This window comes from Coloeus monedula, assembly GCF_965178545.1.
Source record: "Coloeus monedula genome assembly, chromosome: 3".
NCBI lineage: Eukaryota > Metazoa > Chordata > Aves > Passeriformes > Corvidae > Coloeus > Coloeus monedula.
This window is the reverse complement of record NC_138783.1, coordinates 104,074,542-104,090,291: the sequence shown is the minus strand read 5'-3', so window position 1 is coordinate 104,090,291 and position 15,750 is coordinate 104,074,542. Positions and strand designations below refer to the sequence as shown.

The 15,750-nt window shown below is 37.2% G+C and overlaps 1 protein-coding gene across 1 annotated transcript in view; it reads right to left on the bottom strand.

Moving 5' to 3' along the window:
- Positions 1–249: 249 nt before the first annotated feature.
- The window catches only part of CDKL5 (cyclin dependent kinase like 5), a gene marked incomplete at both ends in the record, with an annotated part of 75,556 nt that continues 60,055 nt past the window's right edge, over positions 250–15,750 (bottom strand). The window contains 5 exons of the mRNA XM_082277341.1: positions 250–633; positions 2,114–2,233; positions 3,329–3,451; positions 7,118–7,220; positions 14,586–14,709. Coding sequence (XP_082133467.1) covers positions 250–633; positions 2,114–2,233; positions 3,329–3,451; positions 7,118–7,220; positions 14,586–14,709 — 854 coding nt within the window. The remainder of the gene's footprint in view (positions 634–2,113; positions 2,234–3,328; positions 3,452–7,117; positions 7,221–14,585; positions 14,710–15,750) is intronic.

Here is a 15,750-nt window from a genome sequence, read left to right as displayed (position 1 = left end):
AGTGCATTTTTCTCCCTGACCGGCACACTCTGCCTGGCATCCAGTGACATTTCTGATGACTGGTAATTCATAGTTCAACTTGTGTTCCTGTATAATCCCTGACTCTCTCCGTGGTGCCAAACAGCATAGCTCCACATGTACATATTGCACACCTTTATAAAGCTGAAAATGCAGTCTTACCATCACCAGAATCACCACCGCTCCCCTATGCTGATCTCCACCCACACTGGTCTATTTGCTGGAGTGCAATTACAAGGCTGTCTCTTTGAGATCGTTCAGATTTGGCATTCGCGACCGGTTTGTTCGGTTGTAGGTGTGCCCGTTCTGTCCGCTCTTGGAAGGCAGCTGCTCGGAGTAGGGGGGCCCATCGCTCACGCTCCTGTTGACGGGGGACACGTGCCAGGTGGGCTCCAGCTGGCTCGGGATCTGCAGCGCCGGCCGGCTCTTCGGCTGGGGCTCCGGCCGCACGTTGCTGCTGCCGCTGCTGGAGCTTTGACTCATGGGATGAATCCGCACTTCAGGAAAAGGAGCTTTGGCTGGCTGGCTGGGTAAGGGCTGGAAGCGGGGCTCAGCAGCGACGGGATGATTTGAAGAGAGGTGTAAGAGCTTCCGAAGAGATTTTAATGGCTGGCTCTGAAAGACACACAGCAAAGCTCCATCATCTCAGACTTCCCATAAAAAAACTGTCCTATCCTAAACTGGACATCTACAACTTTACAGGCCTCCTTCACTTTTAACTCATATTCGCTTGATGTATTTCATTCCAAGCTATGACTACACACACAATCCAATCTCATCACAATCCAATCTATTAGCTACCTGAAAAGACAGAACCTTTTCTCCCTCAGAAAAAATTGCTCCCTTGTTTCTTTTGAAAATGCAGGCATAGACAATTGCAATAGCTGTCCATCTGTTACTTCTCCTGCTATTAACTTAAAAACCTCAGCCACATTTTAGGAATCACACACACGCAGAATCACACAGAATCACACAGAATCACCAGGTTGGAAGAGACCTTCAAGATCACTGAGTCCAACCCATGCCCTAACCCCACCTCAACTAAACCATGGCACTGAGTGTCACATCCAGTCTTTTTTTAAACACATCCAGGGATGGTGACTCCACCACCTCCCTGGGCAGACAATTCCAGAACTTAAGGCACAGATTTCAGAAGTACAAAGTTCTTAAAACTGTTGTGAACATCAGTTAGGGGTTAGAGGGAGTCCTGAATAACCATCTGAACTGAAAAAAGGTCTGGCAGAACTCAGAAGTTACATATTTTGTTTGCTGGCAGCTGGTTGATAGGCAGCTCTAGTCTCCCGCAGCTTCTTTCACTGGTGAGGTTGAAAAGAAAATGGTGATATGGGGTTATTGAAAATGGGTAGCAAGAGCCTGGGGAAGCCTGAGTACACGAAGTGGTATGAAAGCAGCCTCATTAAATTCCACAGCTCGCAGAGCAACTTGTTTCTTCAAACACTGCAGCTGCAACAAACCCTCTTTTCCAGTTTCCAATGTGACAACAATGGAGCATGGCACTGACCCTCTCTCCCAAACACTGCCTGCTGAGTTGGTTTTAGAAATTAGATTTAGAGAAATTAGATTTTAGAATTTAGATTTTAGAGAAAATAAAGTTGCACTAGTGCAGTACTATGCTCCAAAAATGTAGCCTGCCGAAACTGCAGTCTGTGCCAGCCACACTGTAACGTGGTCTCGATGCTCTGGTGACCACATCAAGTATCAAACTGTGCCGAGCAGCAGCCAGCCCTCAGGATTCACCACTCCTTACAGAGTTGACTTGAGGGCTTTTGTACACCACTGCATCTCTACCACAGATGTGCACTGAAACACTGCTTGCCTGTAATACTAAAACATAACCAATCTTTTGAAGGGCTCAAAGACTGACACAGGACATTTAGTCTCTCTTCCTTGTCATTCATGTCTACCTTTTAAAAAAATTATGCAGGACTGCAGGTACATGATTTTTTACATTCAATGAGCAAGGCATTAGAAAGTCAGGAAACAATGTCAAATGCAATTTTTCTATTCCCCAGAGAAAAAGCTGTCAAGATATGTCAGTGATATTAATAGATAGGGAATTGATAACTCCACTTACATGAGGCTGGATTTCTGTCATCTTCTCAGGATGCCAATCCTTCTGCCTGCTGCTCTGGTGATTGGAAGAATGAATGGCTTTCTGTAATGCCAAGAGATCCTGACCTTCAGTGTTAGGCATCTGCAACAAAATATTAAATACTGATCTCCTAATATTTTCTTAAGAATAGCTGTAAATAATTTCCCACAGTTAATTACAGAACACAAGTGAAGCCCATTTCTGCAGCAGAATTGCAATGACCTCTCAGTACTTTTCCCCATAGTAAGAGCAAGTGGCTGTGAACATCATGCAGATTTGCTCTACCCTTACCCCTTAAAGCATGCTGTTAGTGTTATTTGCTGTAAGAAAGAGCAGTTAAACAAGGCCTCAAAAATAAAATTTTTAAAAAATATTGTTGAGCCTCATCTTCATTTTAAAAGCATTCCATACTGCAGTTAAGACCATGGATCAGTTCTATAAATTTGCTCCTGAGTGAAGCAGACCAAAATCTCTTGAAACTGATGTCTTGACTGACATCACAAAACCAAGAGCTTTCTCTATTCCCATCTTTCTTCTCCTCCACAAATATCCCAAACTATGGCAAAAATTAAGAAACAGCTGAAACTTTATGGCAGAAAGATAATTTAAAACTTACATGTAGCTTTTTATCTCATTTCAAGAATTCTAATCAAAAAAAGGACAGTCAAAATATAACCTATTTTTAATGCAAGCTGCCTTTTATCATGAACAATCAGGACAAACAAAAATACAACAGACATATGAGCTAAAGTTCTTTTCTGATAATGCATTGTTAGTATTTGATTTATTTAAATTTATATATAAAGGAGTAGTTTGTATAAAATTATGTATTTATGATATAGGGATAAACAAAACCAGGTTAATTTTTTTCCTGACTGAAACATAATGTGACAATTTAATTTTAAACATACACAATTTCACAACTGTTTTCCTTCCTTAGTCTTACTCCCAAGGCTCATTCTCTCTGGGACTGTGTGTGTTACATTTTCACTATATCAAATACCAAAAAAAAAAATTTTGAGGCACAATCCGTTTCAACAGAACGGCTGATTTTACTTAAATTTATTGAACTGGCCCAAGATACTTAACTGGCATGAAGAGGAAGTGATACCATGAAAATAAACCACATGCTGCTGTAGTCAGTAAAACAAATTTACTGGAGCATTTTACAGTGCTACTGTACTTAAAAATGAATACCATTGGTAGAGTGACTACAGGAAGTTTTTTCAAAGAAGAACTATGCTTTAAATTATTCTTTGAATTAAAAAGAGGAAAGAGGGATTTCTTGATGCTTGGATTCTCGCCGTTGGTTGAGTCTGTCTGCAATATAAGACACAAAAACTAAATGCATAGTATTTCAATTCAAGGTATCTGCCCATACTATGTTATTCTTTTTCTTTATTTCTTTTTTGTTGTTGTTGTTGTAATTTGACAATACGTGTTATCAAGCCTATAATTTGCCTTGGGAAAATACAGTAATGATTGAAAAAAGCCTATGGAACAAATGCAAGGAACTCAGTGCATAGAAAGCATGTAAAAAAAGATCAGCACACCTATTCTTATACCTATGTTCATTAGGAATACAGAATGTATTTATTTCAGAGCCTTTTGGAAACAACTGGTAGGTCTTGTTGACTTTACTGAGCTTTGGATTAAATCCTGTAACTCTGGCAATCATTTGTATTTCTGATAATGACCTAAAGCAGTATGACATTTCTTATTTCTATAGAAAGAAAATATTAAAGATACACTAACAATAATAGGAGCTGGTTCCAGAATGAGCAGTTGATAAAAAAAGCATTCTATTTTTAACTTGCAAAAAGAGCTAAAGCTTCAAGATTAATTATTTCAGTTCTAACATAAATATGACATTAGCAACTTCACGTATAGCTGTAAGCACGCTGGCTGTTTTAATTTCTGTAGCACAACCAAAGAGCTTACCAATGGATGCATGAACAACCAACAGAATTATAAGGTACCAGAATTATAAATGGGACTATTTCTCCCCTGCTTAGGTGCAAACAAGCATAGGACACATGCTGTGCCTTACATTTTCCTGCCTATCAGAAGAAATCTTTATTATGCCATAGAATTATTATATGACCAAACAGAATGACAGGTACACTACCAAAAGCAAGGGGTTTCAAACAGCTTTCTCACCTTCTAGATTCCATCCGAGTTAATGACAGTCAATAATTAGCATAGCTTATGTTTAGGAAATTTATGGTCAGAAGAATTTCCTGTTTCAAATTCAGTAAATTAAAAAAGGAATCAAGGCATTGCTAAGAGAAATGCTCACCTGCAACTGTTTTTTCCAAAGCAGATAATTTCTTCAGACCCACAGCTTGAAACAAGTGCCAAAATCTGCGAAACTCAGGCTCCTCTGAAGATAGTGCCTACTGACACTGTGCACAACCCTCATGGATATCAAATTGTTTGGTGGCAGATGACAGATAAAACTGTGATTCTAGCAATCCTCAAAACCTTTTGCTACATTACTAAAACACTTCAAACGATGAAAAGAAGAATGGATAAGAACAGCTCTGCAAAAACACTATTGCAAAGAATTCCTGTAACAGGCAGTAACAATTCCTATCCCACGAGGTGCTGCACCTGGAGAACTCTAGGGAGAATGATTCATGGGAACAACCTGCAGGAAGAAGCGTCAGGAACTGGGATCAATTCTGGGCTATTAGATATTTTGAGAATGACATTACTAAGATGTCTTCAATCCAATTTCAGGTATCTTTTATGACTCCTGTGATGATGATCACCAGCCAAATGAGACTTGCCAAAGGATATCAGAAGTAAGTCATAGCTAGCTATTATGTGCTTCCTAGCTCTGTGACAGTCCTCATGTCTAATTTGTTATTTGTTGCAGAAAGTCTCTGTTTGAGTACGTAACTGGAATTTTATACCTGTAGGACCCTACATGAATTGTTGGTCTCAGAAAAAAAACCTGGGTAGGCACAAGCTGTATACTAAAACTTTTCATATGATTTCATAGGAAATATTCTACGTGTTGTTGAAGACCTAATATTACAGTGCTGTAAACAGCTTTTACTACTGAAGCCAAACTTGGTGTTGAATTGAAGACAGTAATTTTTGTTTGTACTGGAAGGTCCTAAAGAATGTCCCAACATTTGTTAGGTAGATGCCTTCAAGTAACAGATGAAGAAGAACAGTGTCTGAACCAGACACTTGCACACACATCAGTGGTACAGTCTGTCCCTAGATACTGTCCTGGTAATCAGCTGTAAATAGAAATGAAAGGAAGTTTTTCTGGCTCTGGTTGGCTCCACAACTCAAGTTGATCTCAGCAAGTTTTCAGCTGAGGATGAAAGAGTTGTATCACTATCTTATTTCACTAATTTATTCATCCTTCTGTGAGATACCAGCTCTAAGTAGCAGTAGTTGTTTTTCCTTTCTCACTCTCTCCATTCCCCTCTACCCTTCTCCTTAACAGTAAGAAGAAACAGGAGTAAGGATTATACATAAATCTGCCTTGTCTTGTAATCAGCAATGGTTTTGGTAGCTATAGATCAAGGTACTTTTGATTTAGGTGTTTTGTAAAATTCCAGATTTTGAAAGGCAACACAATCCAGTATGTATTTCTTTCACAGAGTTTAATCTGGAAGTAAATACACCATCTATCAGCTGAGCTATTGGAGCATTCTCTGCCACCATGTCTGGATGGCTGGATCAGAGTATAACAATGCAAATTTAAAACCTTTTTTTTTCCCCTTTGAAAATGCATCACTGGAACCAATGGCCTTAGGTGTGCTATCTTTACATGGACATTTTGGTATCAAATAGTCCCGGAGCTATAATCTAGACATTTTGTTCAGTTGTGTAATAAAAATGATCGTATTTCAGCTGCACACAGGTATGAGGATTAACAAGTTCAGAAGGAGAGGTAGATGCCATTGCTCTAAATCCTGCCCAGCAGGAAGGTGAGGTGCATTTCTAAGTGCTAGTTAATACACATATGCACATGTTCCACGCAGTTCAAAGAACTTTAAAAAAAACCCAAAACAACAAAAAGCCTGATAATCACTCCCCTCTCCCAATTTTCAACAGATCATCCCTCCACCAACACTCAGAGTCATATCACCTCACTCCTTTAGAGTAGGTATTTTCATTAAGTCACTCTCCTTTGCCAGGAGTGAGCACAATTTACTCCATTCTGAGAATCTTCACAACTATAACTGCGTTTACACTTACAGGAACATCACAATTTTAAATGTTTTAATGTTTCCAGAGCTGTCATTTAAGAATGATGTTATGTTTAGCTTACTTCAGTTCTTAGGGATATCTTCGTTATAAAACTTTGTGAAATGTTAGTATACCACTACTTTCTGATAAAAGAAAGTCCTTTCTCCCTCCCAAAAATTATATGAAAATGTAAAAATGTATGAGACACCAAAGACTTATACTGAATAACAAAAGCCACAATCCATTCCCTCAACAAAACATAAAACATTTAAGAATGGTTAACACACATCATCCCTATTCCAGTCATGGGATGCAGCAAGAAGACAGAAACTGTTACCAAGACACTTCCATGAAAACGACTGGAAAGAATTCTCATTTTTAACAGTCTCATTTTCTCTGGATGGGTGCCTGAAACTATTCAAGCTCTGGGGGCACACATAATAATGCATTTACTATTCTTGGAATGGTATTACAATATCCTGAACTTGTTGCAACATCATAAAACTTGCATCAAAACTGGCTCTCAAAGGATCTGAATGAAAACAAAGGTGCCCAGGACTAGTAAGTGAAGTACTTGAAAAGGCAGAAAAGTCAACCCTGAACAGGAGAAGAATTCGACTTTCATATAGTGAAGAGAGAAAATAAAAGAACAAGTATATACACACACAGAGTCATAAATAATACAAAGCTACTGTACTAATCTAGAATATTAAAATGGTATAATTCAAAATGAATAAACAAATTATTTTATTAGAAATGCTGCATACTTACATTTTGAGATTTCTTCTTTTTCTTTTTTATTGCCCTGAAAAAACCTTGCTTTTCTTTCTCCTTGAGCTGTTCTGAGTGACTGTTAAGGTTTTCAGGACTTTTCCTAAATATGAAATAAGGTATTGTAAGAGAAATTTTATTATGGTATTACTTTGTAAATTCTGTGTAATGCTGAGATCTGATGCCAAAGAATGCAAATTATTGATTAAAGTAAAAAGATACTTAACGTTTTAGCATTCATTGGTTCCAGGGTTACTACACAAATACCAGATAGTCTTATTAACAGGGATAGGAGGTACATAGTGTTAGGGTAAAATGATTAGTTTAAACCAATGAATAGTTATTTAGGGAAAAGGAAAGCATGCATGTGTTCTTTTAAGCCAGAATTTAATATTCAAACCATAATATCACACACGAGGTCTTTTAGAAAAATGAAAAGCATATCTGAGAGAACATACAAATGGCGAGGAGGTATAAAAGAACAGGTCCAGTTTATCCATTGCTTGCCGAAGAAGCAGGAGCTGCAAAGCTGGCCAGAGAGAACCACTTTGCATTGAACTTTGCTGACATGGTTCCCAATTTACCATCGGGGAAGGTGGGGATCTGCTGTTGTCCATTTCAACTTAAAACCTTCAGTTAGTTTGCTATGCGTGGGTGAGACAGTGCTGGCAAAAGGAGGTGACCCGAAAATGGAACAGGTGACTTGCCTGAAGACTGAATTTCCGTCTTTTAACTTATACATCTGAAGCAACTACAGCTGATAAATAACATGTTACTATCAATATACACAGGAAACCATGTATGTAAAGTACTTATACGTGGTAAAAAGATGGTTTACAAGGACACTGGTGAGGCATAACTGAATACAGTTCTAGTGCTCTTCAAAATAGCTTGAAAATTGAAAATGCTGCAGGAAAGCATCACAGAAATAATTTCAGAGATTTCAATCTCTTTAGTGTGTTTAAAAACACAGCCAAACCAACCCAAATACTTAGTTTCCTTGATTGTGATGCACAGCTATTTATCCAGGAAGAAATTACTAGAAAAATCTTTGAACTAATGGGCAAAGATATAATAAGTGGGTGGATGATGAAGCCTGAGAAGTCATATTAGAAATAAGGCACTGATTTTCACAATAACATCATTAACTGCCAGAACAAACGCCTTAGTGAAGTGGATTTCCCATCTTTGGCATTTCAAATCAGGACCTAATACTCATCTGGGAGACACACATCAGACAGGTCTGCCTCTGGGCCTGCATCCCAGAGAATGGACAACATTTAATAGCAACTAACATACAGAAAGTCATACTGGGTGATTTAATAGTCCTTTTTCATGCTTAAATTGCATGAAAACAAAAAAGGAATTATCCCATTGTCTTGATGGAAAACCTAAAGGAAAGCCACTGTTTTAAGGGCTCTGTATGACAAACAGGAGCAGCTTTTCTTGGAGTGTCTGTAATGTAGCAACATTTAACTGTCTACTATAGTTGTTACTGGCTTCTAATTCTGGCTTTAAACGCTGTGCTATCAGCTGGTGATTCAGCTGCTACTACATGCCAAGCTGACTTTTTCCCCCAAGCAAATGCTAAAAACATAATTGGCGTAGAAATCATTGGAGTCACCCTCCTTATTGATAAAATCATCTTCACTCTGGTAGGTAGTATCAGTTCCTCAGTTTCTACATAAAACCACCTCAAGCTCCAAATGTTTCCTGGTTCTAAGTATAAATGCACGCAGTGTTTAAATCCTGTAATAAAAGTCCAACTGTTCATTAAGTGAATGGTCTTAGCAAAAAGATTCATAGGCAGGAAGTATGGTAGAAATTTTCCTAATTTAGATTTTGGGAAACTTATATCTAGATGCAGAAAATACATGCAGGTACATGACAACATATATTTAATGTGGACATTACAACACTACTACAGGAAAAAATCTCTAGTTTAATGTAATTATTGTATTTATAACATGTATTTTAAATACAGTGGATTGCTAAGGATTCCTGTTGCTGTCATGTCCCTGTATTTGGTACTACTGTAAGTAGTGTAAAAGCTGTAAGGCACTCATACAAGTCAGTTAAAGCACCAAGGAGAAAGCCAGAGTAAAGACTACTGATAGCTTTAGATTCAGTGAACTCGGGAGTCTGACTTAACACAGACAGAACAGCTGCTGAATTATTTACTAAATGATTTTTACTTGATTTGTTAAAAAAGTTGGAAGAAAGCATGCACCCCAAGTATCCCGCTTGTACTCAGAAAGTCATGAAAATGGGGCTAAGAATCTTCAGAGCCTTTCCCCAAAGGAGCTTCTGTGCATCCACATCTGCAAACATATCCCAAACCATAGCCCCAATGCAAATTACCGACCCGATGACTGTTATCCACTAAGGAACCAGTGTCAGATCATAAGCAAGTCCGCAGGAGGTTAATTTACACTACTTTAAAACTTTTCAATGTCTTGCTTTTCTATTCCAAAATGGAGATGCTATATTTTAAAAAGTGAAGTTAATCTTCAGAGTGAAGCTTGGAACAATTTTTGCCATACTTTTAGACAGAGATTCACTCGAGTGTGATTCTTTTCTTCGGCCCAGTGAACCTGGATGAGAAAACTGCTCTCCACAGCAGCTGAGCAGAGAGGAGAGAAATGAAATCCTGCACCATCATTTCCTCTTTATGACTACAGTGACCAGAGAGAATAGGAAAATAAGGGGCTGAGAACTGCTCATTTTCAACTGCTGCTTACCCAAAAGCCAGTGGTTTTATACTGAATGGTTTGTCATTAACTCCTATGACTCATATTGCAGTACAGTTGTCTGAAAAAGCATTGACCTTGAAAAGCAACTGCTTCAAAACACATGCTCATTATGTGAAGAGAGTGAACATATATAGCATTATAGCAGGAAGCTTCAACACCAGGATTTTGTACTGAGTAAAAATAGAGCAGAACATTTTGATCGATGATGAAACACTGGGATATTTTAGGCATCCCGAAAGATGATTTTCAGATAATGGACAGTACAGGAAAAAATTAGGATTATCAGAAAAAAATCTGTAAGGTAGAGTCATGAAGCACTAAACTCTTACAACATACTGCAAGGATCTTGGTACTGTGCATAAAGCTTCAGCTCTTGAAAGCAAAGAATTCTACCAGAATCTATTGCGCTGTTTTAGTAGCAAGTAAGAGTAGCCCTAGAGAAGAGCCCCCACTCAGAGAGCTCGTTCTCAAGCAGAAACCAAAGGCAAAATGTGCTGTGCTTTGTTATTTTATCTTTGAGTACCTTTTGCATGCTTAGGACATATATGTAGAACACATTGGTTATTCTGGCCTGAAACACTTGGAAAAGGCATAAGTACAAACAGAAATTCTGTGATAATCACTCTTATTTACTGCCCCTGGGAGGAAAGGTATCCAGCTTCATGCAGGTGCAATGAGGTGTAGCAGCAAACATGCACGTGGCAAGCAAGCTGATGTGCTTTCACATTAACTGAAAAGAATAAATTGGAAGCATGTTGCATTCATGCTGCCATAGAGAGATTCATACTGCAGACAGCTCTTTTTGGGAGGCAATTCCTCATGCTTGTTTTAGTTATTCTTCAGCAACCCTAATCTCAGCAGGCAGCCTAGCTTGGAAACCCTCTGACTGCCAATGTACTACTCCCTTTACTGATCCAATCACAGTTACATGAGTAAGGATTTTGTCTAATAAAGGAGTTACTGAAATAGCTGAACTTTTCTTTGGAAGATAAATGGACAAACACTAATTCTCCAAGTTAGCTTTTAGTTTTGCTCAAAGTAAGACACTTAAGGGGCAGTTACACAGCTACCATTTAGCAAAAGCAAGAAAATACCAGGAACTATTGAAGCAATTCAAATAGATAGTTCAAGATAAGAATCTTAATCCCACAAGCTGAAGTCCCCAGTAAAACTTGGTCTAAAAGTCTGGCATTAAAACCTTAAAAATCAAAAATCAAATCTGAACTGTTTGGAGGTGCAAGTTTTTTATTTTTCATGTGGAAAAGGAGCATTTATTAAGTGGAATAAACCCCAGATCTCTTATCTCATATACAGAATACCATTCAGAATTTGCAATTTCCTGATTTTTTTTTTACAAATTCCATTAAAGAACTGGAAAGTATTAAAATGTAGCAACAGTTATACTGCACACACAGCTGAACATGCTCTAAACTAACTTGCCCAGATGTTGGTAACCTTTTACTTTAAGGAACAGTGTGACTATAATGTTACACTGATACTGACACAGCAATATAATAGTCACGTCCTGCTTTCAAAATATTGTATTGTTCTGGAACCTTGAAACTTAACAGTGGATAAAGTTTTAAGCCTTTTACTCTTGTAAAAGTGAGGGTTTTTTTGTTCTTTTCTTGAATGACAGATATTTTGTGTTTACATATATTATATACATATAATAATAATAATATTATATGTATAGCTCCTATTTTTTATTTTGCAGAAATGTATGAAATAAGCTAGAGAAGATATGAAAAGCTGCTTGTCGTAGCATTACTACTTTGGTATGGACATTAAAGATCTAGACAAAAATGCCTTCCAGAAGCCCCCAAATAGCTTGTAAGCAGTCAATGCAAACATTTCCAATATGATGTGAGATACACTACTGCATGTTGGAATTTATTCTAAATTATTCTAAAGAGATGTTTAGAACTATGACAATGGTAAAGATAACTCAGGCCAACATTCTGGCACACTGGCAGAACACAATTAAGTATCTTGACTATACCTACTGATTTTGCCCAGCACAGGACAAAGCTTGTATGAGTAAAAGAGAATAAAGCATCTATTCTTGTATCAATAAGAAAAAATTGAGCAAGTTTAAGATCATTTACAGAAATTAAACTCTAGCAAAGAAAATATTTTCTGGAAGGATGAAAAATTTGCCTTTTTTCAAATCAAGTTGTCTGAAGTTCAGAAATGACCTAGTAATTTAAGAGTAAAATCTGATGACAAAAGTCAAGTTTATAACATCTTTATTTTAAAAGGCAGGACAGTGGGGACAGAGCGAAAAAATGCACACAAAGACAAGGGAACATCTGTGACAATTCAGTCTAGCAAACATTCACAGAATCTTTGACAGAAGAAAGGCAACACAGAGCAATAGTATGAGAAGCAATATTTTACAGTAGTGGCAAGTCCAGGTGGAATACATGTCACTCATAATTAGAGATGAATTGTCATGTACCAGTTAGGTATGTCAGTCAAACATCAAATATTTATCATAAAATATTCATCATAAAATTGATGTAAGCAGAATCACATTCCATTAGAGCTTTCAACATTTTCATAAGCATTTACACAACTTCTATACAGAAAATTAAGTAGAGGAACATAGACTCTTCACCACTCAGGAATCTGATTAAGCTGCACTTATGCACAGAACAATTTTGCAACAACATTAGACCATTGCCAGGACAACTTGAACAGAGTTAGCATGTAGAGCTGGGCAGGAAACATTTTGGGAAAATAGGGAGTAGGAAAAGAAAAGAGAAAGATAAGCATGTGCCAAACTAGCAGTAACTTGGTGTTGCAGGTACTGCTATTCCTTCCATTTCATAAGAAGAAATGCTTATTCTTCTGTGGGTTCTTCTCTCAAAGGAGCTGTTCCACTTTGTGAAAATACTTGAGTACATTATTTGGAGCAAGGACTTAAATCTAAATGTCTCAAAGTTAATGAAGGGCCTTTCTCACTAGGCCATGTTCAGCACCTCTGTGGTCATTTCACTGTTTTAACAAGATGAAACAGCTTCAAGAGAATGTACTGAGGGAACCAGACAATGTGCTCCAGAATAACCTCTAACTTCTGGTTTTGGGCATTCACTTGTTTGATCTAAGATCTTGGTTCAAGCCCCTGGTTTAAATGACAAAGACCCTGCACTCAAGTTCACATTCTAAAAAATAATGCTGCCTTCAAAATATTTGTTATTTTGAGAGTATCTCTGGTTTTGACTGGCAATTCCATCCTGGAGCTGAAGAATCTTCACAAAAAAAGGTTAGTGGATATCAGCCAGTTCCTTTGAGAAGTTCTGGGTTTGGTAATTTGGCATTATAAAAAAAAAGCATACTTCATAAAAAAAATTCCCAACCAGCTCTAATAACATATGAGATTTTTAAAGTTCAGAGTTAAAATAACATTACATTTCTTTGCAGTCAAGACAACATATTGCTGAATGATATATAAAGCAGAACAAGATTTCAGTTGTCTTATGTTATATGCAAGATAGAAAGATCCAGATATGAAGGAAAGCAAAATATGTAAAAGGGTTCAACAGTAGGAATAAATACCTTCTTTAGCCACATAAGCCACAACATAAGTACCACCTTTTTACATAAATGACCGGTTTCCTCAGCTAACTTCCAGAAAATGGATGTAGGTGGAGCTACTGAAGGACAGGAAGCAGACTCTAGTGAATCAGAGCAGGTGAGAAGGGTTCTGGAGTAAACATCTTCTATTACTGACATAGGTATAAAACCTGAACACAAACTGAAATACCAACTGTCCACCACCCACCACCCCCCTTTCTCTTTTAAGCACATAATTCACTGGCTATTTATGTGAAAACACATGAAGTCAACAAACCACTGAAACACTTCTTTAGATTTCATGACCTTATGGCCCTTTCAGAGAGAAGTGTTTCAAACAGTGGTATAAAGCATAGTTGAACCATGCAAATGTACGCAGTCCATTCCTCCCACCAATCCTTTGAAGCTCCATCTGCTTATTTTTATTCAATGTGCTTTGCTGTGATTTAACAAAGTATAAGAGTATTTTAGAGCCAAACAGCTCTCAGAGAAACAAAATTAAGGTAATTCCCTTTAAGTCCTGCAAAGCTATGTATATGCTGTCATTTTACTAGCATAATTAAAGTTAAGTACTCTATGTTATGTAATGGAGCCATGTGATGCTTTTAATCTTTTAAAATCAATATACACCATTAAGATGTTGCTTAGTCCATTTTCCCATAGAATGTATTAATTTCCTTCTGTGTGTAAACAAAAAGAGCAGCAGTCCCCATTGTAGGGTGAAAATATTCTTCATTAATGTAGTCCTATTTTATATATGTAAACATGCATTTTGATATTTTTTCCACTTGTCTGACAATCCATGCTTCTGTAATCCACAAATTGCTATACATACTACACACACACAAGCACTCTGTACTATCTTTAACTGAAGACTAATAGCGGGGAAAAAAATTGTGAAGGACTGGACAAAAGTATATAAACTTTAATGCATTCATGTTATGGGTGCAATGAAGTATTTCTTGCTGCTCAAAAGGGGATAGAAAACATGCCATGCTATGCCAGTATAGTTGAAGGAAGCAACAAAGCACATGGACAATTGCAAATCTCAAGAAAAGCGTGAGGTTTTTTTCCTCCTCTTAAAACCACTTTTTTTTCTGGCCATTCTCTACACGTGTGTGCAAATTACAACTCACCAGGTATCAAAGGTGGTTTGTCTCTTGGAGTGGTTTGTCACTGTGGTGCTGTCTGCTGGTAACACCGAGGCTCTGTTTGACACATTGTTTTCTATGTAGGTACTCTCTGGACGCGGAGATGGAACTGAACAGAGAAACAGCAAACAATGGCCACTGAGCTCTGCCAAAAATCCCAGCTCCTGCTTCTCTGCTTCCTCTCTACCTCTTACAGTAACAAGAGAGTGAAGACTTTGTGTACAATTGAAAAAAAAGCTGACATTTTGTGATCCTTGCAGGGTTATATTGGTTGTAAACTGAGACCATCATCAGAACTTGGCTAAGCTGTTATTAGATTTGAGAACACTTCTATTTGTAGGGAGCTGTAAGTGTGATTGATATTTAAAAACAGGAAAGAGAGTAAGAGGTTGGAATACTGAATTACTAAAGACATGAAATACTATAGTTTACACTTTGTCTTCACTTTAGACCTTAAAAAAAGTAGTACCCATTTTGGAAAAAAAAGAATTGGATTTTCAGTGTTACTAGGAGATTATCCACTAAAAATTAAAATATCAAAATTGGATATGATGTATTTTTCAAACAGACATACTGTGGCTTTGGAAACACACAACTACATACAGACTTAGAATGTAAATTTATTAGAATTATGAATATCACTAGAAACACCTGCACTGGATTAAAAATTGACCAGACCCTTGGTCAGCTGGAACATTAATGCAGCATCACATTACACAATCTATAAAACAGAATCTTTAAGTTTTTGTTCAAGCTGTAGTACAAAAGTATATGCTAATAAATACTGATTTAATACAAAGGTTAAAAATGATACAAATAAGAACTTACCTTTTTCACAGTAACTTGCATATACTATTATCACCAGTTTTGCATATACTATTATCAATGTATTATTTTAAATACAATATCATCTTCCCAAAGCAATAACTAAGTCCATCTAAAATATATTTGATTGACAGATACAGCTGAAGAGGAAAAACCCTCTAGTTCATAATAAGGAATTGAATAAATCCCAGACCTACAGTTTCTGTAGCACATGACTTACACAAAGTCATTCTTCTTTGGAACTTTTGTTTCACTATGTATAAAAAAAAAAGGATAATCCACGTCCAATTTTAGGAGCTTTTTAGGGATGAATGAAAGCAATTCA